This window comes from Dermacentor andersoni, chromosome 1, assembly GCF_023375885.2.
Source record: "Dermacentor andersoni chromosome 1, qqDerAnde1_hic_scaffold, whole genome shotgun sequence".
Classification (NCBI taxonomy): domain Eukaryota; kingdom Metazoa; phylum Arthropoda; class Arachnida; order Ixodida; family Ixodidae; genus Dermacentor; species Dermacentor andersoni.
In genome coordinates this window covers 24,118,026-24,139,698 of record NC_092814.1, presented here as the reverse complement: position 1 = coordinate 24,139,698, position 21,673 = coordinate 24,118,026, and the positions used below count along the sequence as shown (strand labels likewise).

Sequence of the window (21,673 nt, the reverse complement as noted above, 5' to 3'; positions counted from 1 at the left end):
CTTCCTCGGAGTATTCACTGGCTGACAGGTGGGCAAGGTGGTGGTGGCGGCTGTGGCAGTGTCTGACTTGGGCTTGATCCCTGTGGTCTTCTCAGGAAGAGGTCCGTATTCCGGTAGAAGTCCTTGCTGCCTACGGCTAGCTTGCTGGCCTTGGCGACGTTGGTGTTGTCATCGGGTTTCGGCCTTGAATCTCTGCTTTGAAGGGGCGTTTGGTACATGAACGCACTGGCACCTCCACCAGATGTCGCATAGTAGTGACGGTGAAGAAAGCAGCAAAACTGGGAATGACGAGACTAACGCTTTATTGGACAAACCTGTGCCCTCAAAAACAGGCTACACTCAAAGAAAGGTGATAGCAGTGAACACAGCTGGCGATCAGCAAAAATCTGATATGCCGGTCAGGCGCGTCGTCTTCTATACATGGGTCATCGAAGGGTCCAGAGTAATCGCTGGTGCCCACGTGTCTTCCAGAAAATTCTACACAATTCACGTCGCACATGCAATCAGATTACACAAACTTCGATGACTACAGACAACGGGTAGAAAAATAAATGACACACGAGAAACTTGAAGAAAGGGGGTTAACCAAGGGGCCTGATTTTTAATAATCGTATCATGAGAAGCCAACAATCAAAGACACCAAGGACAACATAGGGGAAATTACTTGTACTTACTAATTGAATTAAAGAAACGATAAATTAATGGCAATGAAAGTGGATGAAAAAACAACTTGCCGCAGGTGGGGAATATTCCCACGTGTTCGCATTACGCACACGTAATGCGTAAGCAAGCGTGCATGCGCACACGTAATGCGAAAACGTGGGATCGTTCCCCATCTGCGGCAAGTTGCTTTTTCATCCACTTTCATAGCCATTAATTAATCGTTTCTTTAATTCAATTAGTAAGTACAAGTATTTCCCCTATGTTGTCTTTGGTGTCTTTGTTTGTTGGCTACTCGAGAAACTTTCGATACATGCGGGCGCGTCCCGCGCTGAGCCATGATGATTATCAGATGGTGAAAAGGGGTCACCTGAAAAAGATAAACAATACATGTGTCTCTATGCAACATGGCAGCACCCATGAAAAAAACATCTCTACCGTAAGTGCTTTTTCATAATGTTTATCTTTAACCTTGACTGAAGTTGTGTTTTGCAGGGCTTGGGCATTGCAATATAGCTTACATGTCCACATGTCACCTGTATTTTTGGTTTTGTTGGGTGTAAATCTACCATAATTTTTACAGAATTACATTCAAGAAATGAGTGACCCAGAGTTTGAGTCTAACAAGACTGCCTTAGCAGCCCGACGTCTCGAAAAGCCCAAGAAGCTAGCTCAATTGGCAAGCAAATACTGGATGGAGATTTTGTCTCAACAGTACAACTTTGATCGAGGTGAGTGGAATTCATTTGAGTGGAACTTCCTGCTTTTCAAGTGGTACACTCTCGCGTGTGATGTCGGCTTGGGCACTCCATTGCCTAATTGCGTGCATGCTTACTACATGAAGGCTTCGTGATGTTGACCAGCGCTGCTTGAGTTTTCAAAACTTGATGAGTTTCCAAGTTTGTACAAAGTGTACAGAATATTTTAGAACAATATCCCATATACAATCGAGCACAGTCGTCTTTGGGACCACACTTACATAGCATTGCTCCTGGAGTTGTGTGCTAGTCAACAGTCGACTTGTTTCCACGGTTGTGGCACACTAATAATAGCTTGCCGCTCCTTTTGACGATGAGCTGCAGCATTGGGCCATGAGCTGCTGTGGCTGCACTGTAGTAAATTCACTGATTGCTTGTGCCCAGTGTGCCTTGTGTAGTTGGTCACAGGCTCCAATGGCCAGACATTTTAATTTTTTTGCCACGCAGCACTTCAACGTATCATGAAAGTCATTTTTATGTCAGTGTCAAGAAATTATTGTTCACTGTAGTGCATTAATGCATGCAATTCTTTAGCAGCATCGCAGCACAATGTGGCATTTTCCTGCAAGTGACGTTAGCAGCATAATGTGGCATTAGGTAAGTGGTGGATCATAAGTATTAACCCCCCTGAGAGTTAATTGTTTTTTTAGCCAAATGTGATCCCCCAGGATAGAATTCTTTTATTGCAGATTTAAAATCATCAGGCCGACCTTTCTCGAAAAAAATTTACTGCAATTTTTTTAGGGACCATAAAGTGACCAAAATATTTTCTATAGGTAAACATGCATTGCTTATTCAGGAACACAGGTGGGCTTGCATAAATACCTATGATAAGAATAAGAAAGTAAATGCACTCCAATAGACATATTCCGATTCGGCACTTGAGGAATCGCCACTCGACTCACTTGTAGCAGAGCAACCAGTGTGCACACCCATAGCATAATCGAATGCGCACACAAAAAAACACGATGGTTATCCACCTATCAGAAATACCAATGAAGTCAGAAACTTGCTGTAAACCTTCATCCCATTGCCAGCGCAGGGCAATCAGTTTTCATGAGTCTCAAGAAAAGAAACGCAGGCATGGTAGCATTGTTTGTATATACGAGCACCCGCCTGTTAACATATGTAATCGCATCCCTGTGAACAATAAACGAGCAAGCAGCTAGCAGGGACCTCAGAGGTTAGAAGCCAGACAGACGTCAGTTTTTATGAGTGCAACAAATGCAAACAGCCTGTGAAACGAAACAAACTAACTGCCGTACGCCCACACATGTGTAGATACGTGAGCAATCACTGAAATGCCAGCATTGAGAAGCCATAGAATGAAAACCAGAGACTACGGAGCGAAAAAGGGAAATTCCTTGTATACACTGTGGGGGTCTCACCCATACATGTACTCTTAAGACAAAGGACTGGCAACACAGTAGTGCAAATAATCACAAGTGCATTTATTGCACATTTCATAGACTAATGCCTTCTAGCCGAGTTGCCATCCACAAAACATGCCGATGGGCGCGCGACAAACACGACCGGATAGCAAGCAAATATGTTCATCCCATCCCATGCTGGACATTAATGCCTGGTCGTTTGCGCGTACAGTCACACGAACGGTGGCGCGTTCGAACGATCATTGTCGTCCATTCCGGTGTAGGCATCGCGAGACGGTCTCGCAGAAGCATGGATCGGCGCACGTGTGGAACGTCCATGCCGCTTGCCAACCCGGAGCCAAAAGGCTGTTTCACATGGCGCGATTGGGACGATAAAAATTATTCTGCTGCGCACGTCGCAGAGCGATTTTCGCTGACAGGTTTCTCATGCGTCTGTGGCAGCACAATTTCCGTCGCAGCAATTCGCAAGGTTGCTCCCTGCTCACGAAGTATCCATGCCTGCATCGTTAAATAAAACCAACATGGAAACTAGTCAAATGTTCGAATTTTCCTATTATTATTCGATAATAGAATAAGTACACCATTTTTTAATGTTTAAAAGCGTTGATTGCAGATGCGGTGAGTGAGACTCTGCACAACACTGCAACTATGAGCATGCGGCTTGTGTGGTGTTGGTGGGGTGGTTTTATTTAGTACATTCTATTTTCGTTGTTACTATGGAAGCCACAACTTCTTTCCTGGATGAGTATTTGCTTTTGCAGAAGAACAAGCTACTGTTGAGTTTACATGTATAAGCAGCTGGCACAATTTGTAGCGATGAAGAGGTTGATGACGGTGGCGATCAAGTAGGTGCGGGCTTAATGTTAAAGCGGCGTTGTTCTCCCGACCTGGATAGCGTGCAGCTTCTTCTTTTAAACGAATTGTGTAAACAGAAGGAAAAAAATGTTTATGAAGCTCCTAAGCCACAGGCGCTGCTGGGTACGCCCTATTAAAACATAACTAAATCTGGCACGTGACATTGCTCCGCAGAGCTACCACCGCGCGGTAAAACAGGAAAGCACCTATTTTGACGCCGCTTTGTTTCATCACACATTGCCCCTCCAACATCGCGCCGATCGCTGCGACTCAGCGACGGCGCGACCAACTAGTCGAAATCCAGTCGCGGAGAGCCCACTACGTTGCGGCGGTCGCTGAGCGACGGAATTCGCTGTATCGCTGAGTGAAAATCACGCCATGTGAAACAGACTGAAGAGGAAGAGCCTACTTCCAGTCGTGCCCGACCAACCCCGTCGTTAAGTGGCACTAGCAGCACCACACTCGCGCCATCTCTCATAATGCGCTGCAACCAAACCGACCGCCGCTGGCACTAAGCTACGTCAAGAAGCCAGATTACAGGAGACGCGAGACATGCAGGGAAAACACCATATCAGGGGGCGCGTGAGAGTCTCGCATTCCCACGTCCCCCCAACCTTAAATCACTACATATTCCTGCAAAACATGTCACACGGTCCAGCATCAACACGTGCTTCCCAAACAAGTGGTAGTGCATGCAGCAGTGGCCGCGCGAAGGAAATGTCCACGCGCTGCCCATAACATGCGAGCCGACAATGTCCCTGGGGTACACCGCTGGCGTCCGCTGGTCACAGCAGCAGCTCTGCACACTTGACGGCACGACTCCAAGCCAGGACTCCGAAAACGGCGACGCAGCACTCGGCACGAGCAAGCGCCGCTCGTGCCGACGTGCCCTGCTGGCGAGAGCCACAGTAGCTGTTTGTGACTGCCGGTTCTTTTCCCTCCCACCGACGGTTATGAGCCAGACACAGGTGGCCGCCGAAGTTGATGTGCCGAACTGGCCCAAGCATCTCCATTGCCCGGGGTGGCGCGATTATAGTCCGGGGCAGCAGCGCAGACGATGTGCAGGTGACAGCAAAGCAGGGGTGACTCCATTCACGCTGCGTACACTCAACGCACTTGGCCAACACTAAAGTAGCGCAAGGGAGAGGAATTCTGCATACGCATCGCCCACATGGTACGACGTTCAATTCGGCTAGCAAAAGATTGGGTGGCTACTCAGATGCTAAGTTCACGTGAATACGTTCACATGAGTTCACGCTTCCTTGAGTCAAACGAGCAATTGCAATTCGGGCAAAGCTGTCTAGAATGAGGGAAGCAAAGTGCAAGACCTCAACGCCACGGTCCACCAGGTTGTGTCCCTCCACGTGCGACAGGCAGCTTCGTAAAGCCTTAGGCCTAAAGCGTCGCTACTCTGACAACAACCAGCATCCAAAAAACAACACCCAAAATGGGTGCAAGACAGGCAGCCGCGAGGAGACGTCAGATCTGTGAGGTGGTCCTACCCCGCCCGGTACACACAGCATCCGAGTTGACGGCGCCCACCGTCCCAGACGGTGTTGGAGCGCCCGGTGCCAGGTCGCAAAACCAGACAGCCCGTTGCGACACCTGGCTCCCAGAGCTGCGACTTCATCAGAGTCAGAGATAGAAGGAGCTATTTACATGAGAAATTCGGACCACCCACGAGGCTTCCGTTCTCACTCGCGTCAGGTTTGCCAATGCTCAACGGCCGCTAAGCCTTGCTCTCCCACGATGCAGACCGCATGGCTCTCGTACTGACGAATGCCATTAAAAAAAACACTTGCGAAAAGGCTTACCATGTTGAAAAGTCCAAACACACTACATCAGCCGTCACCTCGCTCAAGAAAGCTCGCCGCCAATGCTAGCGATCAAAATCCACGCTAGCCCTATGCTTTGGTTCAAACAAAGGTCGCGAATGAAGCAAAACTGCTAAACTATCGTCCGATGCCTCAAGGTCCACGTTGGGCAGCCAGATGTGGGGGTCTCACTTGTACTCTTGGGACAAAGGAACGACAACTCAGTAATGCAAAGAATCACAAGCCAACAAACACTGACACCAAGGACAACATAGGGGAAATTACTTGTGCTTAATAAATGAAATAAAGAAACGATAAATTAATGGAAATGAAAGTGGATGAAAAAACAACTTGCCGCAGGTGGGGAACGATCCCACAACCTTTGCATTTCGCGGGCAATGCTCTCCCAATTGAGCTACCGCAGCTCTGTTTCCCCACCCCCTTTCTTGAGCATTTTCATTTCTGAATTAAGACGGCAAGCTGGGCGAGTTGGTAATTGAACATGTTCCTATGGTGATTTTCAGTGATTATGAAATGTCTGAAACCTATGGTAGAAGGGTGGATAAAATTAATGGGCAAAGGAAAGTTCCATAGTTGTGTTGCAGTACAAGAAAATAGAATTGACTACTTTCAGTATGACTCAGCTCGGTTACTGCATGTTAGTTTGCTCCAACGTAAGATACTATTTTCGATGTAAGATACTTTTTAAGTGAAGACAGCATACATTCCAAAACTACTAGATAAAGTCCGAACTGCCAAAGCACGCCACCAGATGACTTGTCGATCAAAGACATATGGCAGGCACACTTTCCATGATTTTCTGTGGAACACATGCCGACTTTTGAAGCTGCTTTTTTTTTGTGTGTGTGTACTGCATACTTAATTAATCATCATAATCATCATCATTTTACTTTGTGAAACCAATACATCAAAACATGATTGGACCCATAGCCAGCTCGGCTAATGAAGGGTCCAAATACAATATATTCACTAAAGAAATGGCAGACATTCAAACTACATGTACAAAAAGACGTGAGATACTACAATAGCGGTATTGCAAATATGTAAAGCGCATACATATTCTGAAAAACAACAAAAAATGGGTTTATAAATATACAAAACCAAACACAAAGGTATTTAGTCCCACAGTTCTGGACAGATAAGAAAAATGTCTTTCAATAAGGCTGAAAAATTATGTTTGAGTTTGATGTCATCGGGAATCTCATTCCATATCTGAGCACCATTGTACTCTAATAGCCTTTGGCCGTAAGTGTTATGACAATAGGTAGGTTAAATCTATTATTAGTGGCGGCTCTTGTTTGTCTCAGCGGCAATCTAAACAGTGTAAGAGGAAATGGATCATTAGTTCTTATTACTGTGTTTATTATTTGAGCTATCTTTAGTTTGTATGCAACTGATACCGGTAATATCCGCAGTTCTTGAAAGAGTGGTCGACTAGGGTCGGTTGTCTTTGTGAAGGTTATGGTACGAACAGCACGTTCCTGCAAGCGTAAAATTGATTCTAAATACGTTTTATAGGTACCGCCCCATGTCTCTAGGCAGTAACATAAGTGAATATGGACAAACGCAAAGTACTATATGCGTAAGATCAGTGCATGAAAACACTCCCTCGCCCTTAATAAAATATGACAGCCATAAGCTAATTTGGAGCAAACATTATTAATTTGTTGCTTCCAATGCATGTCCGATTCAAAGACTACACCCAAGTACTTGGTGTGGGAGACATTAAGCAAATATGTACCATTTAAGGTTAAAAATAAATTATCACAGCTAATATTCTTTTTCCTTGAGTCAAATAAAGTGTACTTTGTTTTCTCGGTGTTAAGTGTGAGCCGGTTGTTTACGAAGCACTGCGAAATTTTACTAAGTTCCTCGTTAATTTTGCCCTCCAGATGTAAAAATGTATCTCCTGTAAAATATAGCGCAGTGTCATCAGCGCATACAGTCGAACCCGACTATATCGAACCCGTTTACATCGAATTATTCTATATATCGAACAATTTCTGGTCACGGTATAGTTACAATGAGTATATATAGCAAAAATTACGCTTACATCGAACAAATATTGCAGTGACTCCCGATATATCGAACGTCAAGCGGCGGAAAAGTGCCCCCAGAAGTTGGCTTTCCCTCGCGGTAGCGGGGAAACCCGGCGGCGCGGCTCCATCCAACCGCTCTCCCTACCGTGACCGCGCTGCCTCGGGCTGTTCGAGCGAGCCGTCGACACTCCCCCTGTCGCGCATAGTGGAGTCTATTAGGCCACATCCTCCCTCTTTCTCTATCATCTTTCACTTGCCACCCCCTCTCCCCTGACGACGCTTCGCCGTGCTCCCTCACGGGTTACAGAATCAAGCGTCCTTCCTTTCTTTAGATCACTATCTAGTGACACTCCCCAGCAAAAAATGATCCTGGCCCGCCTACAGCGCTTGCTCAGACAGCCAATCAGAGGCTCTTGTGCTGTCTTCGTGCAAGATGGTGAAAGTGCGAGTTGTCTGGCTGCTTCTCTGGTTTGTCGTGTTTGCGCCTTGTGGGCCTTCTCCCGCAGTGTTGCCGTGATGAAGCGGCAGAATTCGCCTCTCGTCGTGAAGCTCGAAATCATAAATCGCGTCGAACGCGATGAGAAGTTAGATGTCCCCGCAGCGTGCAAGATTCCGAGGAACACTCTCGGCACGATTAGGGCTAAAGTGGCCAGACTCGCAACCCGGTGCCCATGGGGCCCGACGCGTATGCACGGCCGTGTACGAGGGGTTCTTCATACGTGCCGGTTTCCGCGTGCTTGGTGAGAACTGTAAATTCTGATGAATGCGACGAAGCCGTTGCCGGTGTTGCCGAAGTTTGGAGCGAGCTGTCAAAATTTCCGGGACATTCGAATCAACGGTGGACGAGTTTGTGAGTGCAGATGATGGTGTCGCGACCACGGTAGAGCCCGGAAACGAAGACTACATCGCTGACATCGTACCGAGCACAAATGAAAGTAGGCACATTGAGGAAAGTAACTACGGTCCTTTGCCCACATCCTCCGAAGTGATTGGTGCACTCGCATTAGTCCGGCGCTTCTGCGCGAATGCGGAAGGTTGCGGCCTCAGCTGCTCCGACTCCTTAGACAACGTGGGGAAGTGCGTGCGTCGCAGGCAGCGAAATTGCCCAAGCAGAAGAAAATGCAGGACTAATTTATGCCAAACTAAGCTAGTTTCGTTAATAAAGTGATTTTATAAATGGTATGTGCTTTTATGACATCCAATTATTCAGCAGGCTTATATCGAATTATGCTCTATATCGAACTGATAGGCGTTTTTTTGCGAGTTCGATATAGCCGGGTTTGACTGTATAACAGCTTCAGAATAGTTCAGAAACAATGGAAGGTCATTGATGTATATAGAAAAAACGAGGGGCCTGAGTACAGAGCCCTGCGGCACGCCAAGTGTGATTTTTTGAGGAGCGAAGATATAGTCTCTGGTAACAACGCATTGCTCTCGACCAGAAAAGTAACTCTTAATTAAATCATGAATTTTCCCCCTTAACCCATAAGTCTCTATTTTCTGTAATAATATCGAATGGTCAACCGTGTCAAAGGCTTTTGATATGTCTAACTAAACAACTATGGCCAGTTTGTTGCTATGTAATGTGGTGTTTATCAGTTGTGTAAGGACCAGAACTGCCGAGGAAGTGGATCTTTGGGGTCGGAAACCGTGCTGATTTGGACAGAGGACATTGTACTTAGTTAAAAAGCTCTGTATTCGCTTGCAGAGCACCTTTTCGAATACTGTATTAATTACACTTAATACCGAAATTGGCCTGTAGTTTGATAGAATGGACCGCTCACCACCTTTAAAGACAGGTGTGACCTTAACGGCTTTGAGCTCATGAGGCTACACTCCACTTCTCAGGGAATTATTAAAAAAATGCAACAAATGGGTACCTAGAATATCAATATTGTTTATTATAAGTCTCACAGGTATTGCGTCTAAGCCTGCTGCTTTGCCTATTGAGAGACTGCTGACTGCCGCTGTCACTTCCTCTATTGATAAGTCAGACAGTGCGAAAGTATTGTCAACACGCTCAGGCATTCTTAATGAGGCTAAATCAATATTAATCCGTGAGGCCAGCGAAGGTCCTATGGAGGCAAAATGGGCATTAAATAATTCAGCCATGTCTTCGTTAGCTGATTCAGGCAAAACATCCACTCTTGAACGAAGGCCAATTGCATCATTAACTATGTCCCACATTTTTTTCGTATTACCCTGAGTCTCCTCTACAAGTAACGAAAAATATTCTTTTTTCCTCTTCTTCATGAGAGACACAGATAGGTTGCGGTAGCGTTTAAACTGGCTTAGATAATAGTCGTTTGTTCTTAGTTGCTTCCATTTATGGTACCATTTGTCCTTTTCCTTCAGTATGTTTAAGATATCGGTTGTCATCCAGGGACATGTTGGCTGGCTGTATTTTTTAGTGGCCACTGTAGAGCTCCGGGTAATAGCGGTTTTCAGAAGAGCTAAGAATTGTGCGTTCTCAACATTAACATCCTTGTCATAGGCAGAAGCAAAAGTGGTTTGTTTAAGCATTTTGCGTAGTGAAACGTAATTGATTTTAGTACGCATTTTGCTGAGTGATGTCTGTTTTTGCTTACATAGCTCTGTTTCAAATAAGACAAAAATCGGCAGGTGGTCGGCAATCATATCAGCACAAGTACTAGCTCTCACACCTGTGTCAATGTTGCATAGGGCATGATCTATTAAAGTGCATGAGATACTCGTTATATGGGTTGATTCTGAGATGAGATTACGCAATGCGAACGAATTGAGGAGAAGGGTATAGTTATTCTGTGTGCCAGATGATAGATCAATATTAACATCTCCCACAATGATTGCATTGCATTTCCCACCAAATATTTCTGCAAGGATAGTTTCAAATTTTTCAAGAAAGACCGTTATCGTTGAGTTAGGTTGCCGGTATAGTACCCCAACTATAAGTCCATTGGAAAGCTTTATAAAAAGTGTTTCAATACAATTATCACAAAGAGTTGCCACGTCAGCACTTGGTAGACAAGGTTATCTTTCACAAAGAGTCCAACCCCGCATCCTCTCGTATGTGATTGACGAGGTCGAGACAAGACTATAACCCGGAAGACAGACTGATTCATCATCCTTGAGCCACGTTTCACTCAATGCAGTGACATCAAAAGAGGATTCGTACCTTGACAGATGCACAACCAAATCATTTAGGTTTTTTCTAACACTGCGTACGTTGCAATGAAAAACTGAAAAGAACTTTTTATCGCGCATCAATTCTTCAACTTCAGAAAATGAAAAAGCCATGGTGAAGGACAAGCAAATTCCACATCACAAAAAAAAAGGAAAAGCAGACTCGCACAACATTCATCAGATCATCCTCGCATGTGACGTGTAATATAGTGGAATTTTCTGTTCTGCGCATCAAAACCTTCCCCTGCGTCACCCAAATAAATTTCCATCCTTTGTGTCCCACTTTGCTTGCTTTGCTTTAGTGAGGAGTACCTTAGTTTCAACGCAAAGGTGCTCATTAACACACAGTGGCTGCTCCCCGCCGAAACCAAGGAGGCCCACGTTCAGTTGAGTCTTTTTAGCGGCATTGAGCACCCGTCCTGGGCTGACCTGCTTGCAAACTTGGCCACGACATTCGGCTTGTCTTTATCTTTAGAGCGAACTGTATGCACAATGTCAATATCGGATTCGGCAATCTCAACGCCCAGGGAAGTAGCCACTTTCTGTATAGCATTTAAAAGGTTCTCGCCCTGAACAACTGGGGGCCCCGCGATCTCGAGGTTTGAGTTCCGACTGAATTGTTTTAATTCCAGGATTTCTTTCTTAGCTTCCTTCAGTTCTGTGTGGAGCAGTTCATTTGTGTTTTGACACTGAACATTTTGCGCTTTCACCTCGGCAAGCTCGCGACGAAAGGTTTCAACATCACCCTTAAAACACTCAAACCCTTCATTCATGAAATCGATCGATTCCCTTATGCCCGTGAGTTCAGCGCAAATTTCTGTATTGGAGCTCCCCATTTTTTCTAAATTAGTCATCATACCAGAGGCAAACACATCCAGCTTAGCTACTAGTTCATTTAGCACTTTCGCAACTTCTTTGATGCTACTCGGGGGTTTCTCTGTAAGAGCCTTGGTGACCTCATTTAATGGTCTCGTGTTACGGTCCCCCATTTTAGCGCTTAGTAACTCGGCCAGGACAATCGAACGACAGCCCGATTCCAACTACAACCAGCAAGCCACAACACACTCGGTAGCAACAGCGACAGTAGTGCGATGATGCCGTTTACAAGAAGACAAAGCAATAACTACGAACCTGCAAAAATAAATGCGCTTGAGTATTCAGTGTCCGCACGCCATCGCCGTCACTGCCAAAGTGATGCTCGCCGCACGAAAACAAGGCCTACCCGTCGCGGCAATTCCAAGTTTCTTAACTCTTGTATCAGATGGCGTCACTGACTATGCTGGAAGCGGTACGAATGCAGTGTCGCCTCACAGGCCAGGAAATCGAGGATGCGTCATTGGCGTGAAAGAAGGCCTCTTCCAGCACTCCAGAAAGAAGAAGCCAGGCCGCCAACTGCAAAAATAAATGCGCTTGAGTATTCAGCGTCCGCACGCTGTCGCCGTCACTGACAAAGTGATGCTCGCCGCACGAAAACAACGCCTATCCGTCGCGGCAATTCCAAGTTTCTTAACTCTTGTATCAGATGGCGTCACTGGCTATGCTGGAAGCGGTACGAATGCAGTGTCGCCTCACAGGCCAGGAAATCGAGGATGCGTCATTGGCGTGAAAGAAGGCCTCTTCCAGTACTCCAGAAAGAAGAAGCCAGGCCGCCAACTGCAAAAATAAATGCGCTTGAGTATTCAGCGTCCGCACGCTGTCGCCGTCATTGACAAAGTGAATTCATCATGTGTAGCAGGCATGTTCCTTATGCATAACTTTTTCAAGCTTCTGATATTGTAGCTCTATTCTGTGGCTGAACCCTTTCAGGTGCCAATTAATTTTGTTCATTGAAAATTTTGTTTCATTGCATTTCTTGCACCTTCAGAATTACAAAAACAGTGCAGCTGTTGAATAAATTATGAATTTTCATTAGTTCAGTGAGTTTCGTGAAGTTTACAGGTAATGGACTCCATGTGAGAACTCTTTACAGGAATGTCAGTGATGAGAATATCAACTATTTCATGCCTACCAAATTTGGAACCTATCAAGTAACTTGAAATATATGCGTGATGTAAAACGCTGTAAAAACAATGAAAGAAGTGAACCTGCTACATGAAGACGACCTGTCACCAAGGGCCAACGTCTAACCATCTACCTTCCAACTCATTTTACTAAATAACTTACAGGTATTAATCAAACTTGCATCACAGGTCCAATCAGAAGGGCCTCAAGATGTTTGCGATGCTGTTTATATACCGTAATTTTAATCGGGTTTTGATTTTGGTGCGCTATCTTTGCGTGTTTGTTTGTGCATACAATGCCTGAAAGGATTAAGAGGAAGCTTTACCTATGCGCCAACACATATTTCCCCATTCAAATACATACAAAATGCATAAATGCTTTATGAGACAACCACTGGACCGATCTGGATGAAATTGGTTGCATTCGAGAGAGAGATAGATAGATAGAGAATAAACTTTATTATTTGACCAGGCTTCTTTGACCTGAGCCCAAAGGTGGGTAAGACATATAAATTCTAACAATGCTAGGAAGCAGATTATTGATTTAGGACTTCGAATCATTTGCAAAAATTGCTGAAAATTGGTAACGTAAAAAACAAAATGGAAGCACAAAGGTTGCAAGCCCTTAACTCTGCACTAAAAACAGACTTCGCAGTTCTGCAAACTGCACTTGTTAGAGCATCTCAAACTGACTGATGTGATATATAAATTTACAGCTTATGTGAAATTGTTACAGTGTTTATGAGGGCTTGCAGAAGTCCTACTACTCACAAATTAGTGGCATATTTCAGAGTGTTCTATAATACATCACCTTTTGTCCACTTTAGATGTATTATTAGGTGCTGCTTACAGAACTGTGATGTCGTTTTGATTGCAGAGTTTCAGAGTTATTAAGTTGAAGTTCGAGATTTTTGCAATTTTACCATTTTCACTTCAAGTGGCGTAAGGCAAGTGAAGAACAGCGCTAAAAATGCCATTGAAATGCGTCTCTCGCCAAAATCACAGAGACACGTCGCATCTCTGTCACTAGAGTGTTGTTTTCTGTTTCGCCATTGGTCTTGCACAAGGCCAGTACTTTACAGCTTGCAATTTTCAACTCTCGCAGACAAGATTGAAGTGGCCTGCCTGGAAGCATTGACAAAGGCTGATTTGCTTACATTCTTCAAGGTATGTCTTCACTCACCTCTCCTGTCTGTGTGACTCTAACAAATCACTATTTCAGTGCAGTGTTTTTAAATTCGTACTTTGTGAAATATTTTGAATATAAATTTTCGTATATCTTGTGGTTAAAGCATGAATAGCTGTCTTCAAAGGTCAATAGAGCAGTGTCACAAATCTTCAAAGTTGTGTTGCTTTGGCGATGTTGCTGCAAACTGCATTGGACTTTTAGTCCTTTTTTTGCTTGAAAACTCAAAGGGCTGCATGCATCACTGCTGTGTAAGGCCCACAAATGCAGTCTCCAGAGTGACCCTTATCGCACGAATGGAGGCCACCGCTCAGCCTCCATTCAGCTCTCAGCTGTGGATAGGGGGCCTTCCCACATTTTGTCCGCCAGTCCGCCACATTTGCCGAACTCAATATCCAGGAGTTGCTGTTGCCACAGTAATGTGGCAGACATGGCTAGGGCATACCTCTCACACTTTCCGTGCTTTTCCTTCCTGACTTGAGTGACGTGTGGCACAGGACTAAAATGTGCACACCAGTTGATCTCTTCGTTTTAGTGCCTCCTGGGAGCTGCCTTTTGGGCTCCCTCCTGTGTCCTTAGCTAACCAAAACTATGTTTCTGAACTGCTGAGTGCCTGTTTGGAGTTGGACATATGCGGCCTTTTCTCTCCTACTTCTCATACTAGATGAATCATGACATGGTAAGCCCAGTGCAGTGGCTGCGGATAGTTCTTCTGGGAGCCTTGGCCCTGCTGCAGCCTACTGTTTGTGCTGTCAATGAGCAATCGGTTCTTTTCTGATCATTGCTGTCTAGGTAGACGGTGCGCCAAGCCCATCTAGCACCTTGGTAAAATATTGCACTGTGGGCATGCAGTAGTGCTTCCACCTCATGTAGACCTTATCTTTGTAGGGATGTGAAGTTATGGTAAGGTTGGTGGCTATTTCATGAGTAACGGCGATAGTTTTGGCAGGTCAAGCTTTGGGGTCAAAAGTTTCTGCAGCTGCAAAAAGCTACAGAGCTTGATTAGCACACTCACGTCCCGCATATCCTTATGAAACACCCTTCAGGATTGTGAGCCAACTTTGCATGTCACACACTATCACTAATCTTGCCGGTCATGTCACGGCAATAAAAGGACTGCCTGTGGTGGCTTCTGAAGGTAGTGAACAATTCTGAAAGCATTTTTTTTCAACGAAGCTTTCTTTGCCTCTTCCTTCGACTTTTGCGTTGTTTCCTTGCACACCACATAGGGGGGTGGTTCAGAGCATGTACTGACCCCCCTCAAAAACATTGGACAAACTGCAGCGCTTACCTTTCTACTAACAGTCCAGAGGGGACATAGATAGAACTGTAGAGAGGAGGGGGGAGGGGAGGCAGAGAATGGGTAGAACTGACGCAGTCGCAAAACAATTGAATAACAGCCTTGCCACTCTCGCAGTTCCCATACGTGAGGAGAGGGTGGGAGAGGGAAAAGATGACGTGAGAAGGTAAGGAAACAGCAGCTGTGGGCAAGCTGAAGTTACGGTACGGTAATCTGCTATTTCTGGAAAATAAACACCATGCAAATTTGTCAAGCGGACAACTGACGCCGGGAATACAGATGCAAAGCCGCAATAAAACACCATAGGGTCTAGAAGGCACTACGGAAGCGGTCGCACGTCACTTCAACACTTCTGTGCCGACCAAGGTAGCTTGGCAGCTATGGCATGCTCGAGGTTGCGCGTTCAGTCCCGACCGTGGCAGCTGCATTTTGTCGGGAGCGAAATATAAAAATGATAGTTCACTTAGATTTAGGTGCAGGTTAAAGAACACCAGGATGTCAAAATTAATCCAGAGTCCGCCACTATGGCAGTCCTCATAATCTAATAATGGTTTTGGCACGTACAGCCCCATAGTTCAATTAAACTTTAACGCTTTTGCCACAATGCGATGTACCATGTGATGCAATGACAAAGCTCAGTCCTCTCGGAGATTATGAACAATGATGCACAACAACCCCTCAAGCAAACACGTCTCCCTGTGTGTTCTGTGTACTACGCAGACAAACAGCCGTGGTACACATGAGGTAACATTTAACATCAACTCACCATTCTCATATTGGACGCTGAAAAAGTTGCACATTCACCATCATATTCACCGCTAATTATCATCAATCAAACCAAATAACGTAGAAAGGTTCGCTTACATTGATTCCCACAGTGTGTGGGAGCTGATTATTTTTGGCGCACATCTCCTTTCCTAGTGCAGCCGTGGCTGCGCATTGCTGTCAGTGCAGCTGAACGGATGTGCAGCGCACCCTGCTTTTGAGGTAATCTGCCACGTGGGTGTATCAACATGGCGTGGCATCATGTACGCTGTCTTCTCGCGCCTTTAGTACTGCAGGTTGTATAGTCTTGAGCTTCGGAGATGCATTGAAGGGAGAGGCAGACGAAACGTTCACTCCCTGTTGCCAACGCTTTTCATGTTAATGTCTTCCCATTGCAGGCAACACTTTTAGCCACGGGGGCAGAGTGGATGCGAAAGCATGGCTGACTTTGCTTCATATCACCGATGTGAAGATATCGCCTAAACATGATGAAATCATATATTTCGTCGGTGACTCTCAATTCCAACAAAATCAATTTTTTATTCTAATTCAAGTTTGCTTAACCTGATGGCCCGATTATTCAGAAAATTTTGCAGCTCCTTCTGCGTTAGGAAAATCCATCAGTGACTGTACTTATTTGCATAAAAAGTGGAATTTTAATTTAATGAAATTCCATTATTACAAAGCAAATCGCCAATTTTTCTGACTTCGTTGTATTGAGGTGTAACTGTATTTGATATTCCTTATAAACGTACGTGCAGATATCAGAAAAAAAAAAAAAAGTTGCAATCAGGCCTATGCGATGTAAATGCAAGTAGGATGCCTCCAAAGGGCTAGAATAGGGCATTCTACGGATTTTGATAATCTGTTCACACCTTGCCGTGCTGATACGAGGCACAGGAAGAGCACGTTGACTTCCGAACTGCAGCGCAACCAAGCCAAGCCACTGGCCAAAACGTGTGCCATTAACGGACTTCTTAAACCATACATGGATCCATACACTGCTACTATGGGTGTTGGTCTATAGCCCATTCATTTAATCTTACGATCGATAGCCAGTGAGGTCTACAAGTGTGAGCATAAAAACGAGCATGCTGCCAGCAAACTTTTCAGACACCAAGGGTACTGTGCATGGATCCGTACCTCGCTACTACGGCCTATAGGTCTGATCTCACGCTTGGTGTCTGATAAGGTCTACGAGTTTGAACATATTGGTGACAAGCTCCCACGACTGCTTGTCACCAGCCATTCTACTTGCCACACTGCTTAGGCCACTAGGCCCAACCAGCTTCCCATCGTCAGGAGTCGGCAACCAAAGTTCTGGTTTCGTCCCAGTGGACAGTGCGGAAACTTTGGTCATGTCCACCATGCTTGTGGCATCACTCGCGTGCTTCATGCCTGAAGCACCACGTGGGGTCTAAAATTTTTGCTATTGCCGTTTTAAATTTGCACGTGGGAGGTGATGGTGCCACAGAAATTGTGCAAGTCCAAAAAATCGGGCATCTGAAAAGTCAATTGACTATATTTGGCATTTTTGCTATGAGAATATATATTATAGGCACGTGCAAGCAAAAATTTGCTTCGCTATAGCCAGTACCGGGTCGAATCCTGCATTTTCGATTTCATTATAGCAGGGGAATATACTCCGTCAAAATACAGCCTGACCAACCAAGTCTCATGTTTAGTTCTTTATATTCGATAATTTGTTACATCCGTGTTTATTATATCAAGCTTCAATCATCGAGCAAAATGTGCAATGTACCTGAAGGCAACTAATGTCACTACGATGGGTAAGTAGGCTTTGTAAAGCCACCTGAAGATCTTGAAGCATATGGTTAACATAGTGACTGCTTATTTGCACAATATTGCTGCTAAGAAGTAGATCTGAATACAGTAGAATCTCGTTACAACATACTTTGCTGGACTGATGAATTTAATTTGTTAATTTGAATTATCGTAGTACTGAAAACCCAACATTTTCATGTCAGTAATGTAACACAACAACAAAAATTACATACCTTTGCAGCAGATGTGCGTGTTCGTACGTAAATAATAAACGAGAACGCTGGGCACAGTTTAAGTACAATTTATTGCTTGAAGAAGTCTGTAATCATTTTCTACCGAGTAGACAGCAAGTGCTGCAGGACGAACGCCTCCACATCCTTGACCTTCCTCTGAACGTCATCGGGGACATCTTTACAGCGCCCGAGGAATGATCACGTCTTCTCTAGAAAAACTAAAACATCCGAGCTGGAAACATTCTCTTCCTCTTCGTGTGTTGATCCAGTGTCGGCATCGTCTTTGTCACTACTGCAATCTTCTTGCTCATGCACTTTATTCACCATGTCTTCGTTGGTGAGCTCCACGGACGTAGCCGCCGCGCTGTCACTGTCAATGTAATCATCGAAGGTCACCATGGTGTCGACGGGGAGCTTCTCGGTAAGCTCATTCCACAGTTCTGGGTTGAGCTCCTCTGTGTCCTCGCAGTCTTGTGGCGTAGGTGAAGCCTTTAAAAGGCCTGCCTTTCGCCAGCAGTTGCTGATCGTGCTTGCCTTCACGTTTCACCTCGACCCTGTAAGCATTTCTGCAGCTTGACGGATGTTTACCTGTGTGGGCAGCTTCAGTCGAATATTGATCAGGAGACTGTGCACAAGACTCTTCCGAAATTCGACCTTCACACATCTGATGATACCTTAGTCTGAAGGTTAGAGCAAAGAAGTACAATTCGGGGGCATAAATTCAAGTTGCACATAGCTCAATCGCACGTTCACTATATGTGCCGAGCAATTGTCAACGGTGAGAATTTTTCTGTCTTTCTTCTTCATTGTGTCGTCGAGCTGCAGCAGCCACTGAGTGAACAATCCTCGCGTAATCCACGCTTTTTTGTTAGCTCGGTAGTCGCAAGGCAACGAGACAACGTTTTTCAAGCAGTGCAGCTTAGCAGACTTGCCAACAACTGGCGGCTTGAGTTTTTCCGTGCCCGTGGAGTTGCAGCAGAACAGAACCGATACACGGAAACATGATTTCTTTCCTCCCTTGCACCTGTCAGCTTTGAAGTTCATTATTTTATCAGGCAACAACTGATAAAAGAACGCCGTTTCATCGCCTTTAAGAACGTCGTCTGGGGAGAAAGACTTGATGATCTCTTTAAAGCGCTCGTTCCATCAGGCAACCGCACTCTTGGCATCTGCTGCCTTTTGTTCGCTACAAGCAACCTGCCACGCAATGCCATTCCTTTGCCGGAAGCAGTAAAGCCGTCCGGCACTTGCATCGAAACCGGAGATGTCCAAGGCAGCCGCGAACTGTAGCGCCTTTTCTTGAATAATCGGGCCTGGCAAGGGCACATCGTTTTGTCTGGCATCCTTAAACCACGTGAGGACGGCGGCGGCGACATTCTGGTAGTTGCCAAGTCGCAAGCGTTTTCTTGAGGGAGCCAGCTGCTCCCTCAAGATATTGAAATTGCTCAATGCAATTTCAATATCTTTTCTCGATCCTTGAGCATCGTTGCCATTGTTGACGGGGAATATCATGCTCCCTGCACTGGTCGACTTGCTTTCTTCCAGCATTCAGCTGCGTCAAAATGTCCACTTTTTCTTTGAGCGAAAACTGGTGTCGCTTCTTTTTAACGCGGGGGCCAGGAGAACTCATTGTCAGCAAAGCCAATGCGCAACAAAATCACAGCACCGATAACTTTGCAGCTCCTGCCGATCGCTGTCAGCGTGGTGACGCTAGGCCTACGATATAGTAGGAGAGTCACGGGTTCCCAAGCACATGGCTGCTGCTGTAGATGATGATGATAGGTGTAAGCCTTAGGGACTTGGTACCAAAACTTCAACAGAACTTCGTAATACCGAAGCATCTTGGCGATTATGGGATTAAATTGCGTACATTATTCTGAAATATTCGGTAATCTGAAATTCGTAGTACTGAAAGTTTTTTACACTGAAAATATAGCCATTTTGGTGGGGATCTAAAAAAAATTTGTAAATCTGAAACCTTCATTAATGTGGTGTTCGTAGTAACGAGATTTTACTGTATTTGTTAGTTCATATGTGTGAGCAAAGATTTTTTCTTGTTACTTCAATTTTGGCCTGCAGCATCCATGTAGTCCTTAAATTGGCCTTAAATTTTGAGTACGTGTTCTGTAGAAACCCTGTATTTGCTACTTCCTTTTTTTCTTTTTTTTTTTTTTTTTTTACTGTCAGCGCTTTAAAATTTCACACATTGATGTTCAAGGCCTGGCACTGACAGTAACCACACATTCATTTTTGTGAAATTCCACCCCTTTTTTATCCTGTTCAGTTCACTGCACTGTCTAGCCACCATACTGTTTGGCACTCAATATACTTGGCAATGGCTCAACAACAAACTCTGTTGTAACGTATATAACTCATGCATCCTTTTTTTTTTTTTTTCTGACTAGGAGCATGTTGCTGCTGGAGCACCATACAGAAAGAAACTGTCTGTACACATCAAGTGCAGTGGTCAGGGCGACACCACTGCAGATACAAGCCCAACTAATGTATGTAGTTTTGGTAGTAGATGGCTTTTTCGTGAGAGTAACTTTATATGAAGTTACTGTGCTTTTTTCATTACATTTGGCTTTTATCTGTGACATCGGCATGCCATACATGGGATTTTATCTTGCTGGCAGGCTAAGTGGTTCCTCCGAGAAAAACATGGTGGTCTTTGTTCCAATTTTCATCTGTTCTCATGGTACACATCAGTGTAATACTTTGCAGACATGACTGTTACTATGTGACCTATGTATCGTGCTAGTCTGTTTTCAGCTCAACTGAGTGTGAGCAATTGCAGTTCCATAGTGAGACTGCTAGGTCAATGAGCCATAACTTATAAAAGCTATATCAAAATGGAATTAAATTTGGTACATAGACATATATTGTTGCGAAAAATCACTCCAAATTTTATAGAAATTTGGCAAACAGTTCAAAAGTTTTTTACCCCATTGGTATGAAAGGTGTCCATGAGGTTTGCATGGTAAAACCATGTGAAGTCATCAAGCACTGCTGTGCACTCAGGCTCTCCTCAGTTGAGCAATGGCTGATTCAGTCATTTATTGTGTAACAAAGCAATGTGGAGAAGCTAGCTTAGCAATTAGGAGAATGTGCAGAGGTTCTTTGTAGTTTCTAACGCAAAACTCTTTACAAAAATGTTTTAGTAGTACAAGGGATTACTGGCAAAAAAATCTTGTCGCTTATCAAATTTAATAGGTGGCTATCAACCCAGTAATCATGTTTTAGGAGCATATCAACAACTGCTGAGCGCATAGCGAATAAGTGGCACCATTCAAAACTCGTCATTCACCGTGAGGCTTGGCGTTGTGGGCCACAAGCCATGTCATGTGGTGATCCCAGCTGATGGTTACATTGTGTCATAAACCACTTACGTGCAGCTCAGCCCAGTGTAGTAGCCTCTGGCCACACCATCCCAATGATGGCATTTTTATGAACCACTTGCATTGCAGGTGTATATGAAAAAGATTTGTTTGCCGTCATCAGCAATGCTTTAGCAATGGCAAGACTGAAATCCTTAATAAATAATTAAAAAGCTTGTGATGCAGACATTTCTTTGGTCACTTTTAAAAAAATACTATACAAAAAGCATGCAGCCACAAAAAGAAATGTCATAAGAAATTTAGAGTATACATCTCACAGATAAATGTTGTGCATGTGGACTCAGTTCTGAACATGTGGATGAAGTT

At 44.7% G+C, this 21,673-nt stretch overlaps 1 protein-coding gene across 2 annotated transcripts in view; it reads left to right on the top strand.

Moving 5' to 3' along the window:
* Ide (Insulin degrading metalloproteinase) overlaps positions 1-21,673 on the top strand; it is a 267,382-nt gene that overhangs the window by 242,738 nt on the left and 2,971 nt on the right. For both annotated transcript variants that reach the window (XM_050192991.3, XM_055061253.2), the window contains exons 24-26: positions 1,244-1,391; positions 13,806-13,867; positions 20,375-20,473. In XM_050192991.3, the coding sequence (XP_050048948.1) occupies positions 1,244-1,391; positions 13,806-13,867; positions 20,375-20,473 (309 nt within the window). The remainder of the gene's footprint in view (positions 1-1,243; positions 1,392-13,805; positions 13,868-20,374; positions 20,474-21,673) is intronic.